General features: G+C 44.7%; 1 protein-coding gene across 1 annotated transcript; it reads left to right on the top strand.

The window, feature by feature from the left end:
• The first annotated feature begins 257 nt into the window (after positions 1-257).
• LYSMD3 (LysM domain containing 3) lies at positions 258-12,807 on the top strand. The gene is given in 4 exon segments (XM_073587272.1): positions 258-444; positions 4,527-4,819; positions 11,264-11,724; positions 11,726-12,807. Coding segments are annotated over 4 exon segments (888 nt in total). The 5' UTR covers positions 258-422; the 3' UTR covers positions 11,838-12,807.
• Positions 12,808-17,396: the final 4,589 nt, after the last annotated feature.

Below are 17,396 nucleotides of genomic sequence, written 5' to 3'. Positions count from 1 at the left end.
AGTGCATAGGAAACTTTCCACATAGTCCCACTTCAGAGCCAGCAGGGGGCGGTGTGCTCCCGTTATACTAGACGGTATGTGACGTCATGAGAGGAACCCCCAGGAAATGACTAAAGTTCTTCAGTGCCGTGCCGACATTTCCACATTCCTCTCACCGCCTCACATAGCGGCCACAAGCTGGGGAATACACAGACACGTCCCCAACTATAAAATCACTTCTCGCTTCGCCCACACTAGGCATGTCGGCAACGACGCTCCTGCGTCTTACGTCACACGTATACGCATGCTCCAAGGACGTGAACGTCGCAGTTGCGGACGTGGCTATGGGGAGAGCGCGCTCCCGTATTCGGCGTCTCTTCTGCCGCGGGGGCGCGCAGGCAGAACAGTGGAGTCACTGGAGTGGATGGTGGCCGAGATGAGTCATGCCAAGAGAGCCGAATGAAGGTGAGAGTGGGCAGTGCCAGTGAGTGTCAGGGCACCTGCTGTGCCGGGTGAGGCGCGGGGTAGCCTCATGTGTTCTGTGCAGGGGCACTGGGTTATCTATTATCCATGTTCCGGCGGTGCTGGCTCAGTGTGTGGCTGACATCTGGCTGTGGTCACTCATCCTCTGGCGCAGGGAGCGCGCTCCTCCAGTGTAGAACGTGTGTGCTGGCTGCCAGGCTGTATCCATCCTCGTCACCTCCCTCATAGCTGGTCCTCACTGCAGGGTCTCTCAAAGTTTAGTGCAAAGAAAAAAAAAATCTGATTCTACTTCATCAGGTTTTGGTACAAAAACTACAGAAAAAACCCCTGATCCCTGCATTTTTTCAGTGTTTTTTTTTTTTGTGCAAAAACCAAGGTATTGGACAAAAAAGCCAATGTGTGCCCGTGAGATTTCTGACATCTCAGAGACGTGGCTGCTACTGTAAGACGCAGCTGAAAACTTGCATTAAAAAATGCTGGAAAAAACCCAACGTGTGACCGTTAAGACGAGTGTTTCATGTATGCGTAATGCAGGTTTCAGAGTGCGGCTTGGAATAGTTTTGACCGCTCACACCTGCTCACACTTGTCTTATTCTCTCTGGAGGTGATGGTCAGGTTTTTTGTTTGTAGTACACTCCTCCTGACTGCGCGCTCCTCCCATCAGGTATTTTTAATTAGATCTGGATCCTTCCTGCCCTTAAAATTGTAGGTTCATCCGGAGAGCGGCATATAAGGTTAGGGTCCCAACAATGGGGTACACCTTATCACTGGCTTGTGCGCGAAGTACCTTTTATTTTTTTACATCTTCTATAGCAGTGATGCCGTTCCAATTTCACATATTCAATGTTTCCATGTTGCAGCTTTCAGAGAGCCGCTGTATTTTCTTGGTTGGATTCATTAAGAGGCGCGTGTAATTTAATGAGCTGTGCACCTCTTCTCTGTGTTCATGCGCTTGCAAGAACTGGTGTAAAACATTGCCACTTTTCATGAATGCTGATGGGTGGGTGAAGGAGTGCCGTACAGAGATCCTCCCCAGCTCCACCTATTTTGGGAGAGATGCCCAAAACTAGCATGAAAATGCAAAAATTTAGCGCAACTTTGCATAGCGCAAAAAATGTCTGACTCTTCACACTGATCTGTATCAGTTTCCTCACTTTCATGACAGAAAACCTTGATTAATTGGGGGCTTTATTTTTATTTATTTTTTTTGTTTAATTGGCTTCTTCATAGGAATTGAAAAATGGCACAAATACCTACATGTCTGAAATGTTTCAAAATGCCACAGAAAATAAAAGGTTGTTGTGGTGTAGTCACTAATGATGTGTAACTGTTAATCTGGAAGCTGCCGCATTAGGCCGACCATACAGGACTCCGATATCCTGATCAGACCAGCTTTCTGAGATGTCACTAGTGGTACATGAGAATACGTAGCAGATTAGGCTTCTTAGAAACTGCCGTTCTGCACTTTTAGAGAAGGCTATGTTCATCTTGCAGAAGTTCTATGGTGGATCTATAGTACCAGAGCCGGTACTTGGTGCCAATAGCCAGCTGGCACTACCACAGCCTGCAGCAATGGCCTGAATGCAGGCTCTATTACAGCTGAATTCTTGCAGCTGTGGACAAGAAAATGACTGAGATTTGTCAAATACGAGTGCAATGTGGCAGAATCTTGTTAGTCTTGGCCAACTACCGTAATAAAATATACATATTATACAGCACTGGCAAAAATTATGAGACCACTGCACAGTTTTATAAAAATCACCATCTCTACATGTCTGACAGCCATTCCATTCCAGTGTCAGTTGAATTCCAACCAGAGTACACCTCATTCTACTTAATCTGCTTCTGATTAGGTGATCACCCGAACCAAGTCTTATTTAATGAAGGAAAATATAAAAACCTTGCTGTGGTGTTCACAATCCTCTTGCAATAGGACAAGCTGGATGGCCAAACAAGTGCTAGGAATAGCCCAAAGTAATTATAATGAAAAAAAAAAAACTTTTATCCATGCTAAAGGAGTTGAAAAGAAAAGTCTGGAGTGAGGAAAAGAAGGGCTCAAGTCTGGCTTTACTAGCAGAGGGACACAGTGAGTGTCATGTTGCCTCCATCCTTAAAATTTCTAAGACAGCAGTCCATTACAACAAGGTCAAGCAGCAGACATTGGGACAACAATGCTACAGACCAGGAGAGGGCGAAAACAACTCTCTACTGACCGGGATGACCGTCATCTTATTTGAATGTCACTCAGCAACCGCAGGATGACATCAAGTGACCTACAAAAGGAATGGCAAGTGGCAGCTTGGGTGAAGTGCACGGCAAGAACAGTTCATAACAGGCTCCTAGAGGCAGGGCTCAAGTCATGTAAAGGTAGAAAAAAGCCTTTCATCAATGAGAAGCAAAGGAGATCCAGGCTGAAGTTTGCCAAAGACCATAAGGATTGGACCATAGAGGACTGGCGTAAGGTAATCTTCTCTGATGAGTCACCTGGTCATCTAATGGTTAGACGGAGACCTGGAGAGGCTACAAGCCACAGTGTTTTGCACTCACTGTGAAATTTGGTGAAGGATCGGTGATTATCTGGGGATGCTTCAGCAAGGCAGGAATTGGACAGGTTAATCTTTGCAAAGAACGAATGAATCAAGCCGCATAAAAGGTTATCCTGGAAAAACAGTTGATTACTTCTGCTCAGACAATGTTCCCTAACTCTGAGGACTGTTTTTTCCAGCAGGACAATGCGCTATGCCACACAGCTAGGTCAATCAAGGTGTGGATAAAAGACCACCACATCAAATCCCTGTCATGGTCAGCCCAATCTCCAGGCCTGAACCCCATTGAAAACCTCTGGAATGTAATCAAGAGGAAGATGGATAGGCACAAGCCATCAAACAACGAACTGCTTACATTTTTGAACCAGGAGTGGCATAAGATCACCCAAAAGCAGCGTGAAAGACTGGTGGAAAGCATGCCAAGACGCATGAAAGGCGTGCTTAAAAATCAAGTTTATTCCTCAAAATATTGATTTCTGAACTCTTCCTGAGTTAAAACATTAGTATTGATGTTTCTAAATGATTATGAACTTGTTTTCTTAGCATTATTTGAGGTCTGCAAGCACGGCATTTTTTTGTTCTTTTGACCATTTCTCATTTTCAGAAAATAAATACAAAATTTATTGCTTGGAACTTTGGAGACATGTCAGTAGTTTATAGAATAAAAGACCAATTTACATTTTACTCAAAAATATACCTATAAAGAGACAAATCAGACAAACTGAACATTTTGCAGTGGTCTCTTAATTTTTGCCGGAGCTGTATATTTGCAGTTCTTCCAATTTTTTTTTTTGCATTGTAAATAACTGCCTCCTAGAACAGAGCTGGTAAATCCCCCCCCATGCGTCTCGTCATTTACAAGTCCTCTACTTTGCGGACAAGAGAGACATTACACTTTTACACATCTCCATCTATTCACCCCCCATTCACTTCCTCATATTTTTGCCTTAGGCCTGTTTCACACTTCAGTTTTTTGTCAGGTAAAATCTGCCAAAATGGCGAGAGCGGATCCGTTGCTAAACTGATGTGAACGGATGCCACCGGACCGTTTTTTTTTTTTGTTTTTTTTTACGGATCCGATGAATGAAGAATTTTAAAGGAACCGTAGCCCGGGGAGGAGAGAGGGAGAGATTTTTTTTCCAGCCGCCAGAACAGACTTTAGGGTTAAATTTGCGGCTGAGTGAAGTCTCTCGGGCATGCGCAGTGTGAAGTGCGGATCCTGCCGCCCGAAAAAACGTTACATGCTCCGTTCGGGCATGTCGGCGGACGTCAAAATTTTGGCGGATCCAACGGATGGCCATCCGTCAAGATCCGCCGGTAATGCAACTCAATGGGGAAAAAAAGGATCCGCCAAGCAAAATGGCGGATCCGTTTTTTTTTTTGCAAAACGGCGGATCTTGACTGATGGACAAAAACTGATGTGTGAAACAGGCCTTACCTGTACGCACAGGACTTGTTACTACTTTTATATATTCTATATGTGTCTTCTTGATTGTTTCTAACGCATGGCATGTCTAGTCTCTCCTGCAGATGAGGGGAGGATGGCTAGCAGACACGAGTCATGGAGATACTCGAAATCCACGTCAGTGTCGTCTACAACATCAGGTCAGAGCTATCACTTTGCGGCCATGGCCAACTCTGAGAATGAGGTGTCAGAAGACGAGGCAGAGGAATATGAACTTAGACCACGAGGCCGAGAGAAGACGAGGAGAAGCACGTCCAGAGAGCGTCTGGATGATATTATACTTATAAATAAGGACATTGCTGAAGGGGACACCTTAAACTCTATAGCCCTACAGCATTGCTGTACTGTAAGTGCTCTTTCTTGCTTTTATGACATGCACCATGTAGTTGATGAGCTAGAAATTGTTTTTGCAGATAGTGCAAGTAATTGATGATTTGCATCTAGCACACATTAGTATACAGTGATCGTAGAATTGCAAATGTATGACTGCACATTCAATGGTCTAAGTTGAAGTTCGTCTGCTCTAATGTAAAGCCTCCAGGTCCCTTAACAAATGCTGTTTCTTAAAGGGGTTGTTCAGCCCTAGGGTACAAGTTTGCAGTCACTTTGTGACTGCAGACTTGTGAATCCTCACAGCACACGCACTGCTTGCTGTTAGGATTCTCCAGTGCCGGCTCCAGGATTGGGCTTTCATGTGACCGCATATATGCAACTTGAATAATTTTGACCACATTCCGACTAGAGATGCGAAGCCTTGTTCAATACACTTGCGTTGACGGAGGCTGTGCATGTCTAGTCGGTACGCTACCACACTTATTCAAATTACGGACAACCCCTTTACTAGTATTGGGATTCTCATACGAGCCAAAGGGATCCTTGGGTTCTTCTAGGGCCCGAGTGTGACTTCTGTCTTGGCACCCACTTTAGTTAGGGTCCAAATAGACAGGATAATAGTTGGAAACGAGCATTCGTAGGAATTGTCATTTCCATGATTGTTAGCGAGAATTTTTTTTTTTTTTTCTTTTAAATTTAGTTTAAATAACTTTTTTTTTTTTTTCCTGGATAGTACTTTGCAAGAGACTGTCTAAATAGAACAGCCATCACCTGATGAGTAAGCAAAACACTTATTTCTCGGGTTTAATGATTTTTATGCAAACTTTAATATCATTGACCTTGGCAGTACATGGTACTGTGCAAACAGGTCATGTGCCACCAAGAACATAATGTTCTTTGCTCACACAACATTCATATAATAATGTCAAGTAAAAGACCGCTCCACTTGCATATAGCCGAACTGCGGGTGTGTGGACTCTTAATCCATGGACACCTTGGGTCCACCAGAGGGGTGCCGCTCTTACTCAGAGGCTGGCTGAAGAGGAAGTTGGAGCCTAGCTGACTTATTTTATGATTTTATATAACACCTATAAAAGAACAGAACCTTCTTTAAATTGACCATCCAGAGAATATTCCACAATCGTCTAATAATTCCTATTTTCTGACGCTCGCATGTCCACTTTATGTTGTAGACTTTGCCAACATGGGAACAGTATAGTGGGTTTAATGAGCTCTTTATTATACTGACAGCGGCCCGGATAAGGCAAGATATCAGGATCATACCTGCAAATAAAGCTCTGGATTTTGCCATCCATTTCAGCAGCATTCACTCATTCAGATTTTTGAAGACAAAATCCAGACGTGGCTTCAAGAGAATGAGATGTATTAGTATTTTCTTCCATTTGGGTTCCATTTTTAGTTTAATTCATAATTGCATAAATATCCTAATCTTGCACCTTCCTTCAATGTCTATACAGACAAAATAATACACAAGTGTTTCTCCAATATGGCCACTTCCCAGAAAGTTATTTAAAGTTAAAAAGAAATACATTTTTTTTCTAGAACATGTCACATAGCCACATAATGGATGATAAATTGATGATTGAGGGTCTGACCTCTGGGACTTGCACTGATCTACACAATGGGGGGACTTCTATCCCCGGTAGAATCGAGCAGCAGTGTACTCGCTCGATCACTGACTCAATTGATTCCCTATGGGGCTGCTTAATGCAGCACTCTGCCCTTTTTGGCAGTCCTATAGAGAGTGAATGGCGCTGCAGTTGGTCGTCTGAACTGATGCTTCATTTTGTGACGTAGATAAAAGTTCTCCTATCTCAATATTGTAGATCTGTGTGGTCGGATCCCCACCGATCAATAAGTTATCACCTACACTGTGTACAATTGAAATAAGTAGTTGGTAGTTAATTAGACTTTCATTAATGAAAGAATAGTTTTTTTTCAGCATTTAAATTACTGTTGTACTCTTTGAACTATAAAATGCGCTTTTTTGCAAGAAAAAAAAAAACTGATGGGATGTTGCAGGTCACAACGAGCCGAATTAACTTTTTTGTCTGGAAGGCTCTTCAGAATGTGCGGGTGTACACAGTGACTAGTGGAGCTGTGTGGGTGGACTCATGTAGAGGACTGTACATAATGTACGCACTACAAAGCTCTATGGGGGCGATTCATGAAGTCTGGCATATCACACCGGTTTTAACCCCTTCCCGACCTTTGACGCCACATAAGCGTGATGAAAATTTGTGCCAATACGACCCATGACGCCTATATGGCGTCATGAATTGACTGCCCCCCGCGGGTCGGGTGACCGGGGTCACTGAAAGGTCACCTGACCCACATACAGAGGACCCTTTATAGTTAACCCCAGGGAGCGTGCCTACGATCGCTCTGATTGGTTGTTTCACTTTTAACAGCCAATCAGAGCGATAGTAATATTTAATCAATGAAATTTGATGAAATATTACAATCCAGCCATGGCCGATGCTGCAGTAGCATCGGACATGGCTGGAGACTGAGACCCCCCCACCCCGGCTGGCGGGTGCGATCGGCCCCAGCCACGGACTGATGGCAGCGATCTGCTCCCCCTCCCCGATTTCCCCCCTCACCCCTCCCGGTACCTAGTATGTTCTGCTCTGGCTCTCTGTGTCCCGCCGTCCCGGATCTTGGGCGCCGCCATCTTGGAAAATGGCTGGCGCATGCGCAGTGCGCCCGCTCAAATCTGCAACGCTGCAGATTCATTCATTTATTTTGATCACTGTGATAAACTCACAGTGATCAAAATAAAAAAAAAAAGTAAATCACCGCACCCCCTTATCACCCCCATATGTAGGGACAAATAATAAAATAAAGAAAATATTTTTATTTTTCCATTAGGGTTAGGGCTAGGGTTAGAATTAGGGTAAGAGTTGGGATTAGGATTAGGCATGTGTTGGGGTTAGGGTTGTGGTTAGGGTTATGATTATTTATTCCAGCCAATTTTGCGTTCAAAAAGTCACAGTGCTCCCTCCATTCCGAGCCCTGACGTGTGCCTAAATAGTGGTTTACCCCCACATATGGGGTATCAGCGTACTCAGGAAAAATTGCACAACAACTTTGGAGGGTCTAGTTTCTCCTGTTACCCTTGGGAAAATAAGAAATTGGGGGCTAAAATTTTTGTGGGAAAAAAATTTATTTTCACGGCTCTGCGTTAAACTTCTGTGAAGCACTTGGGGGTTCAAAGTGCTCACCACACATCTAGATTAGTTCCTTGGGTGGTCTAGTTTCCAAAATGGGGTCACTTGTGGGGGGTTTCCACTGTTTAGGTACATCAGGGGCTCTGCAAACGTAACAGGATGCCCGCAGACCATTCCATCAAGTCGGCATTTCAATGTTAAGATCGGCAGAACGCACCAAATATAAATAATAGTAGGTGCGTTCGCCGCCCGGGGTCCACCGTGCGGTAGGTGACAAGACCGCTGCTGAACAATGGCAGATGCACCTAATAGGTGCGGGACTGCGCTCGGGTTAACGTCACCCGAACGCTGAGGCAAAGGCACAGGCCCTGTTAGCGTCACAGAGGCCTGCATGGGGCGTCGCAGCCGCGAACACCAATAGTTGCTACAGAGAAAAGCCGCAAGCGTCGGCGCCGAGGACCGGGCACCGACGGACGCTATTGTAGGTGTGGAGCAAGTGGCGTGTAGCTTGCCACAACCCTGGAGCTGACTATCCACACTCGGTCACCACTCGTAATATCAGAGGGTAGGGGTTTCATAATGAGTCAGACACCAGTCCATACATCCATCACCATACACACACAGAATAATATGCTACACTAGCGCATGGCCGAGCCGCCATGCGGGCTTTTTATAGCCATGCGCTTCCGGGACCTTCGAGTACTTTGGGAAGGACCAATCAGATCCGACATAGGACCTGCACATGTGACCCCTGCTCTCCACTGAGAGGAGAAGTTGCGGGCATGCCCAGTAGCACGGCACGAGGACTTAGCCTCTGGAGCAGTTCCCTGCAAAGCAGGTTGCGCTACCATTGCTGCACCAGAGGTGGCAGCAACATCCAGGCTCACAGAACGAGTCTGAGCTCGCCGTGATTGCTGAGCAGGAGTCTGAGCGGTCGGAGGAGAATGAGAGACCGCAGGATGTCTGGCTCTGGATTCCCGCTGTGCAGTGCCAGGAATCCGACGCCTAACATTCAAAACGTCACTACCCTTCCGAGCCCCGACGTGTGCCCTAACAGTGGTCTCCCCCCCCACATATGGGGTACCAGCGTATTCAGAACAAGCAGGACAACAAGTTTTGGGGTCTAATTTATCCTATCACCCTTGTGAAAATAAAAATAGTGGGATAAAAATAATTTTTTGAGGGGAAAATTTTTTTTTTTTTTTAATTTCACGGCTCTGCGTTATAAACTTCTGTGGAGCACTTGGGGCTTCAAAGTGCTAACCATACATCTAGATTAGTTCCTTAGGGGGTCTAGTTTCCAAAATGGCATCATTTGTGGGGGAGCTCCAATGTTTAGGCACACAGGGGCTCTCCAAACACGACATGGTGTCCGCTAACGATTGGAGCTAATTTTCCATTCAAAAAGTCAAATGACGCTCTTTCCCTTCTGAGCCCTGCCGTGCGCCCAAATAGTGGTTCCCCCACATATGGGGTACCAGCGTACTCAGGACAAACTGGACAACTTTTGGGTTCCAATTTATCCTGTTACCTTTTGGAAAATAAATAGCGGGCTAAAAAAATCATTTTTGAGGAAAAAAAAAATTATTTTCATGGCTCTGCATTACAAACTTCTGTGAAGCACTTGGGGATTCAAAGTGCTCACTACACATCTAGATAAGCTCCTTGGGGGGTCTAGTTTCCAAAATGGGGTCACTTGTAGGGGGTTTCTACTGTTTAGGCACATCAGGGGCTCTGCAAACGCAACATGACGCCCGCAGAACATTCCATTAAAGTCTGCATTCCAAAATGGCGCTCCTTCCCTTCTGAGCTCTCTCATGGTTCCAAACAGTGGTCCCCCCCCCCCCCACATATGGGGTATCGGTATACTCAGGATAAGTTGCACAACAAATTTTGTGGTCCAATTTCTCCTGTTAGCCTTGTGAAAATAAAAAATAACGGGCTAAAAAATCATTGAGGGGAAAAAAATTTATTTTATTTTCACCGCTCTGCGTTATAAACTTCTGTGAAGCACTTGGGGGTTCAAAGTGCTTTCCAGGCATCTAGATAAGTTCCTTCGGGGGTCTAGTTTCCAAAATGGGATCACTTGTGGGGGAGCTCCAATGTTTAGGCGCACAGGGGCTCTCCAAACGCGACATGGTGTCCGCTAACTATTGAGAGCTAATTTTCCATTCAAAAAGTCAAATGGCGCTCCTTCCCTTCTGAGCCCTGCCGTGCGCCCAAACAGTGGTTTATGACCACATATGAGGTATCTGTGTACTCAGGAGAAATTGCCCAACAAATTTTTGGATCCATTTTATCCTGTTGCCCATGTGAAAATAAAAAAAATTGAGGCTAAAAGAAAATTTTTATTGGAAAAAATGAATGTCCATTTTTTCCTTCCACGTTGCTTTAGTTCCTGTGAAGCACCTGAAGGGTTAATAATCTTCTTGAATGTAGTTTTGAGTAGCTTGAGGGGTGCAGTTTTTAGAATGGTGTCACTTTTTTATCGACCTAAATTTACCACTAACATGAAGTCCAATATGTCACGAAAAAAAACAATCTCAGAATCGCTAGGATGCGTTGAAGCGTTCCTGAGTTATTACCTCATAAAGGGACACTGGTCAGAATTGCAAAAAATGGCCTGGTCATTAAGGTCAAAATAGGCTGGGTCATGAAGGGGTTAATGAAGCGCTCGCTGGAATACACTGACCCAATTTATTAAGGCACGTCGGGTACCCAGCGTCCATTTCTGGAGTATGTTGCGCCACTTTAGTGATGAATTTGAATGGTGGACGTGAATGAATTTTAATGAATCGCCCCCTATGTGAGAATACACACAATTCTTAAAATCTATGACATTGTAAAAACTGAAAAAATAGTACAGTAAGTAGTGACCATATCCACAGTGTTATGGGGCTACATTATAAGGCTAGAATCCAATAATTGTTAGAGCTAATCTACAGACGGCGAGTTCTCGGATAAGGCCGGGATCACAGTTGCGAGAAACTCGCACGAGTCTCGCACCTCAATATCCGGCACTGCCGCTGGCACTCGAGACCAGAGCGCTCAGCTGTATAGAAATACATGCAGCCGCACACTCCGGTCCCGAGTGCCAGTGGCAGTGCTGGGTATTGAGGTGCGAGACTTGTGCGAATTTCTCGCATGTGGGTTCCCGGCTTAAGACTGAGTCCCATTACCATGTAGTAAGTTATATCTTCGCAATATTTTTTTTCCCTGAAACTTTGGTCTGTATTTACACTGCGCCTGTATCTTTATATTTATAGGTCGCAGACCTCAAGAGAGCCAATAACCTGATCAACGAACAGGACTTCTTTGCTCTTCGGTCACTAAAGATTCCAGTGAAGAGGTTCAGTTTACTGACAGATACACATTTCTCACCAAAAAGCAAAATCTCAAAAACATTATCTACCCAGCCTCCTGTAGCCGACCAGGACCTCCACCCCGCTCTAGAAGCACTTTCTACAGAGACTGCTGACTCTTTCTTACAAGAAGTAGACAGAGATATCGAACACCTTGTGAGGGTCACAGACCTGAAAAAGGAAAATCTACAGGAAGTTGTCTCTGCTTTAAGTCAAGAACTCAGTTTTGAAACTGAACTCAAAGTTGCCCGACAAAAAGATCCTTATCATGGCGCAGATTGGGGTCTGGGCTTGTGGACGGCAGTTGTAATAATGGTCATTGTGGGAATAATCACACCAGTATTTTATTTTATTTATTACGAGGTATATGGAGGGTGACATGAACAGAGTAAATCTACTGTTGAATTTCAAGTGCAATGAGACAAAACCAGCTCTATGTTCATGTGAGAAGAAATGGATGGCAATGAATATCCTCTAAGCTCTCATGCACAAGGCCATGGTTTGACTCCATGTTGCTGTTGTGCATGAGGCCCCTATTGATCCTCCAGGTGCCTCAAACTTCATCAAACTGAGTTTTTCTGATGGATTCTCTACTAATCTTGCTACTGTAGACTCAATGTATGGCATTGCACAGAGGCTGTAGGACTCTGTACTCTAGGAGCCCTGTAGTCTGTGTGCACAAGGCTCTGCCAGGTGTATGAGCCCTTCCAGTCCCGTAGGCTACTATTCGGCCAACAAGCATTGATGATAACGCTTGTTTCAGATCACCTGTTCATTTAAACATGCTGGTTAAAAAAAAAAAAATCTTGTTTTCGGGCTCCTTGGATCATCTGACCCGGCATAAATAAAAAGTTTTTGGTAGCACCTGTTACCATGTAACAGAATATGCTACGACAGCCTTTTGCTGTACGGGGCACAATCATGTTCTCCCTATACCGTGGGCTCTTCTAAAAGGTTATAGGCAGAAATCTGTCTAGATGGACCTTTATAGTGTAGTTCTCATGAAATGAACTGAATCCCTTATAAGAGTCTTTGCTGCCCAATTCAGGACGACTGAAAAAGATCATAGTATTGCAGGCATTAATACGATTTGCAAAATGTGCATTTTGCCTATCGAAACTATTACAATTACAATGTCACTTTGGCACTTATTTACATGGTTTTAGCTATGGTCGTTGTTGCTTTCTGTATTTTAAGGGAAGAGGACTCGACACGTGTGCTGGGAAGCCTTACAGCAATAATAACCTTCAGGATAGGCTTTTTCCTAGGTGAGGTTGGCATTGCAGTGCAATTGCTCCTTTTGTGCGTGTGGTTTTGTTTTGTACAAACTACGTTTCTAAACTATGAGGGGAAAAAACACTAGTATTTTATATTTCTAGTCTACTAAAATCTAATGATCTGCCATTTAAAATGTTGTGTTTTGTATTCATTACAAACTATACACAGTCTTGGGTTTCTATCAAATTTGTCAATTGTTGAAGGGGTTGTCCAGTCTCAGAAGACAAGTTTAAAATTACTTTGACTGCAAACTGTTGAATGATGACAGTGTGAGTAGGTTGGCGGTCACATGACTGCGTGTATGAGATTTGCATATTTTTGGTTATGCACCCTTTTCCTCTGGTAGAACTTGGCAAAGTGGAAGAGATTCTAGTCGGCAAATTGCGTACATACAGCGACATGACCGTCCACGCCCATGGGGAATATAGGGGGATTGTGAGCGTGAGCAGCGCCCTCTGTCTCAATCTGCAGTCTCATAGTGACTACACGCATTTCTTCACTGTACAACCTCTCTTACTACCATGTAGACTGTGAGCCCTCGCGGGCAGGGTCCCCTCTCCTTATGTACTTGTGTCCCTTGTATCTGTCTATATTTCCCCTTTTCACATGTAAAGTGCCATGGAATAAATGGCGCTATATAAATGCATAATAATAATGTCTTTTAGAGTGCCACATGGACACAATGGGGCCAATTCATCCTGCAGTTCTCAACTGTTGCAAATTTTTTGCGACTTGGTGTTTTTACTGGATTCCCAGTCCACACTGCTTATTTTTTTTTTTAAAGGGGCTGAACTTGGCTATTAGGAGGCGTAGTTGAGCCCACCCAACAACGGCATCACAATTTATGGCACAAGTGTTGCACGTTATGAAAGACATGAACATCCGATGATGAGTGTAAACCTCGGCACTCATAAGGATTTGTGGCAGTAGATGTTAAATATATATATATTTATTACCATTCAACCGGTCCGGAGAACAGCTTACAAAGTTTCGGGCCAATGTGGACCTTCATCAGATGATTGACTGAAATAGTATGGTGTGTGAGCATTAATACAATGTTCTGGCTAGGATTTAACAGCCCCTATGTAGACAGTAACATGGTCATAACACTCCAGCAGTAGTATCCATTACTTCTTCTGTAGACACAGTCTGTTGAACATCAAGCAGCACATTGTATTATAGATCACACGCTATTTCAGCAATTATCTGATGAAGGTCCATATTAGACCAAAACGTCGTAAGCCGTTCTCTGGCCTGGTTGAATGGTAATAAAAAAATCACATCTATTGCCACACATCTTTCAGAGTGCCGAATTTTACTCTATCAGGCTGGTTTCACATTAGCGCATTTTCAGCGCGCGCACGGCCGGGGGTAGCTCCGCCCCCGAGCCGGCTCTCTGCCCGGCGTGCCCGCCCCTTCCTTGTAGCGCCGCCTCCTAGCGGACAGCGGCGCCTGCGATCGGCGCACCCTATCTTTAGCATAGGGTGCGCCGATCGTGCGCAGGCCGTGCGCTAGTTGCGCTTTGACCTGCGCTGCGCACTTTTGACGGTGCGCCGTGCGCGCCAAAATCCGAAAAGTTTGATTTTGGCGCGCACGGCGCACCGTCAAAAGTGCGCAGCGCAGGTCAAAGCGCAACTAGCGCACGGCCTGCGCACGATCGGCGCACCCTATGCTAAAGATAGGGTGCGCCGATCGCAGGCGCCGCTGTCCGCTAGGAGGCGGCGCTACAAGGAAGGGGCGGGCACGCCGGGCAGAGAGCCGGCTCGGGGGCGGAGCTACCCCCGGCCGTGCGCGCGCTGAAAATGCGCTAATGTGAAACCAGCCTTAGCTACGGGTTGGAACCCTACAATTCATCATTGGAGCGTCGTGTATGATTATTCTACTAGAAATGCACATGATCGGAGTACATTTTCTTGCAGCGGCGCATGGCAACTAAAAAATGCTTCAGATTCATTGAAAAGCACGCAGATTAACTAATTTGGCGCAACTTGCTCTAGTGAAAACTCTTTTTTAATCAAAACATCCAAATGACCCTGATCAAAAGTTCACATACCCCATTTCTTAATACCGTGTTTTGCCCCCTCTAACATCAATGACAGCTTGAAGTCTTTTGTGGCAGTTGTGGATGAGGTTCTTTATTTTCTCAGTTGGTAAAGCTGCCCACTCTTCTTGGAAAAAGCATCCAGTTCCTGTAAATTCCTGGGCTGTCTAGCATGAACTGCGCACTTGAGATCTTCCCAGAGTGGCTCAGTGATATTGAGGTCAGGAGACTGAGATGGCCACTCCAGAACCTTCACTTGTTCTGCTGTAGGCAATGACAGGTCTACTTGAACTTGTGTTTTGGATCGTTGTCATGTTGGAACATCCAAGTACATCCCATGCTCAGCTTCTGGGCTGATAGTTGCAAATTTGCCTCGAGTACTTGTTGATAAAGTACTGCATTCACCTTACGTTCAATTTTGACCAAGTTTCCTGTGACTTTGTGGCTCACTCATCCCCAAAACATCAGCGATCCACCTCCGTGCTTTACAGTAAGAATGGTGTTCCTTTCATCATAGGCCTTGTTGACCTCTCTCCAAATGTAATGTTTTTGGTTGTGGCCAAAAAGTTAAATTTCGGTCTCATTGCTCCAAATTACCTTGTTCCAGAAGTTTTGAGGCTTGTCTCTGTGCTGTTTTGCGTATTGTAGGGGAGATACTTTGTGGCATTTGTGCAGTAATAGCTTTCTTCTGGCGACTCGACCATGCAGCCCATTTTTCTTCAAAAGTGCCTCCTTATTGTACATCTTGAAACAGCCACACCGCTAGTTTTCAGAGAGTCCAGTATTTCAGCTGATGTTATTTGTGGGTTTTTATTTGCATTTGGAACAATTTTCCTGGCAGTTGTGGACAACATTTTTGTTGGTCTACCTGACCGTGGTTTTTTTTTCTTTTTGCCAAGCCCCTGATTTTCCATTTGTTAATCACAGTTTGAACGCTGCTGACTGGCATTATCAATTCCTTGGATATCTTTTTGCATCATTTTCCTATTTTATACAGTTCAACTACCTTCTCCCGTAGTTCAGTTGACAATTCTCTCGCTTTCCCTATGACTCACAATCCTGAAATGTCAGTGGCTGGAACCCAGACACTCGCTCAGCTTTTATGCACACACACTGATTACAAGCAAATAGGTTACAGGTGAGGATTTTACCTGTAGTAGCAATTCAAACCTATTTGTGTCAACTTCTGTGCATGTTATCAGGCCAAAATCACCAGGGTATGTGAACTTTTGATCAGGGTTATTTGGATGTTTTGGGTTGTCATTATGATTTAACCCCTTAACTGCCGTCATTAAAAGGCTTATCGGCGGTGGTTAAGGATACTTAAACCACAGCGCCCCCCAGAGTCAGAATTTCTCCGGGGTCTCGGCTAAAAAAAAAAAAAGCTGGCGTCTTCTTCCGGTAAGAAAATGGTGGGCCGTGCGCCTGTCGAGATCTGCCGGCCATCACAGTGATCAAAATTTAAAAAAAAAGTAAATCAAACACCCTTTAGTTAGGTAAAGATAAAATAAAGTGTTTATTTCCATTTTTCCCATTAGGGTTAGAGTTGGGCTAAAGTGAGTTGGGGGTAGGGTTGGAGTTAGAATTGGGAGGTTTCCACTGTTTAGACACATCAGGGGGTCTCCAAACGCATCATGGCGCCACCATTGATTCCAGCCAATTTTGCTTTCAAAAAGTCAAATGGTGCTCCCTCCCTTCTGAGCCCTGCCATGCGCCCAAACAGTAGCTTTACCCCACATACAGGGTATCGGCGCACTCAGGAGACATTGCACAACAAATTTTGTGGTCAATTTTCTCCTGATACCCTTGTGAAAATAAAAACTGGTTCCAAAGTAAATTTGTGAAAAATGTAAAATGTTTTTTTTTTCCCTCCAAATTGCTTTAATGCTCGTGAAGCACCTGAATTGTTAATAATCTTCTTGAGGCTGTGTGCCCACGTAAGCATTTTTGAAGCGTTTGTCCCGGTCAAAACACATAGAAAAAGCATCCCATTCATTTTAAATGAATTCCGCACTTTTTGTGCACATTGATGCGTTTTTTTCTGCGCAAGACGCTTAGCAGACAAAAACGCTGCATGCTCATTAATTTTGCGGAAAAGTCTGCATTTAACTATTTTCTATGAGTCAGAAGACGCGCGTAAAAAAAACGCATGTTTTTTCTGCAAAAAACACTGTCCCGAAACACAGCTAAATACTTCCGGGTGCATACAGGGTGTACCGGTGCATGTGCAGTAATTATTTTCGGCTTTGCCCACAGTTGGGCAAAGCATACTGCGCATGCGCAAACTATGGAGTAGAACTACTAGAATTCTGGAAAAGATCGCCGACGGGGGCCACGGACGTATGTTTGACTATTCTGCTGCGTTGCAGAGATATAGCCGCCAGAGACCGAGCCGCGCGGTACACTAGTTGGACAGGCAGGTTCCCGGCTTCACATGGTCTATACGTGCACGTAGGAAGAGACCTGTCACTCCAGGGCGGGGAGAAGCCACTGAAGATCCGCCTGTCTGACTAGTCTACAACATGGCCTCAGTTCTCGGTGGCCGTCTGTTTTGTCACTAGTCTTTAGAGCGTGAGCATGTCACTCTTCATTTAACCACTTTGTGGTTTTGCAGCAGGTTCCTTTGCTTGGGCATGTTTGCCACACTTGTCTGGTGTAATCCACCTGGAGGAAGATACGTGTGCACATAATGTAAAGATGGTAATTGATTAAGTAGTG

Source organism: Dendrobates tinctorius, unplaced genomic scaffold (assembly GCF_039654945.1).
Source record: "Dendrobates tinctorius isolate UK_male_01 unplaced genomic scaffold, ASM3965494v1 ptg000003l, whole genome shotgun sequence".
In the NCBI taxonomy this organism is placed as follows: domain Eukaryota; kingdom Metazoa; phylum Chordata; class Amphibia; order Anura; family Dendrobatidae; genus Dendrobates; species Dendrobates tinctorius.
The sequence above is the reverse complement of the archived record's forward strand: the minus strand, read 5'-3'. Positions and strand labels throughout refer to the sequence as shown.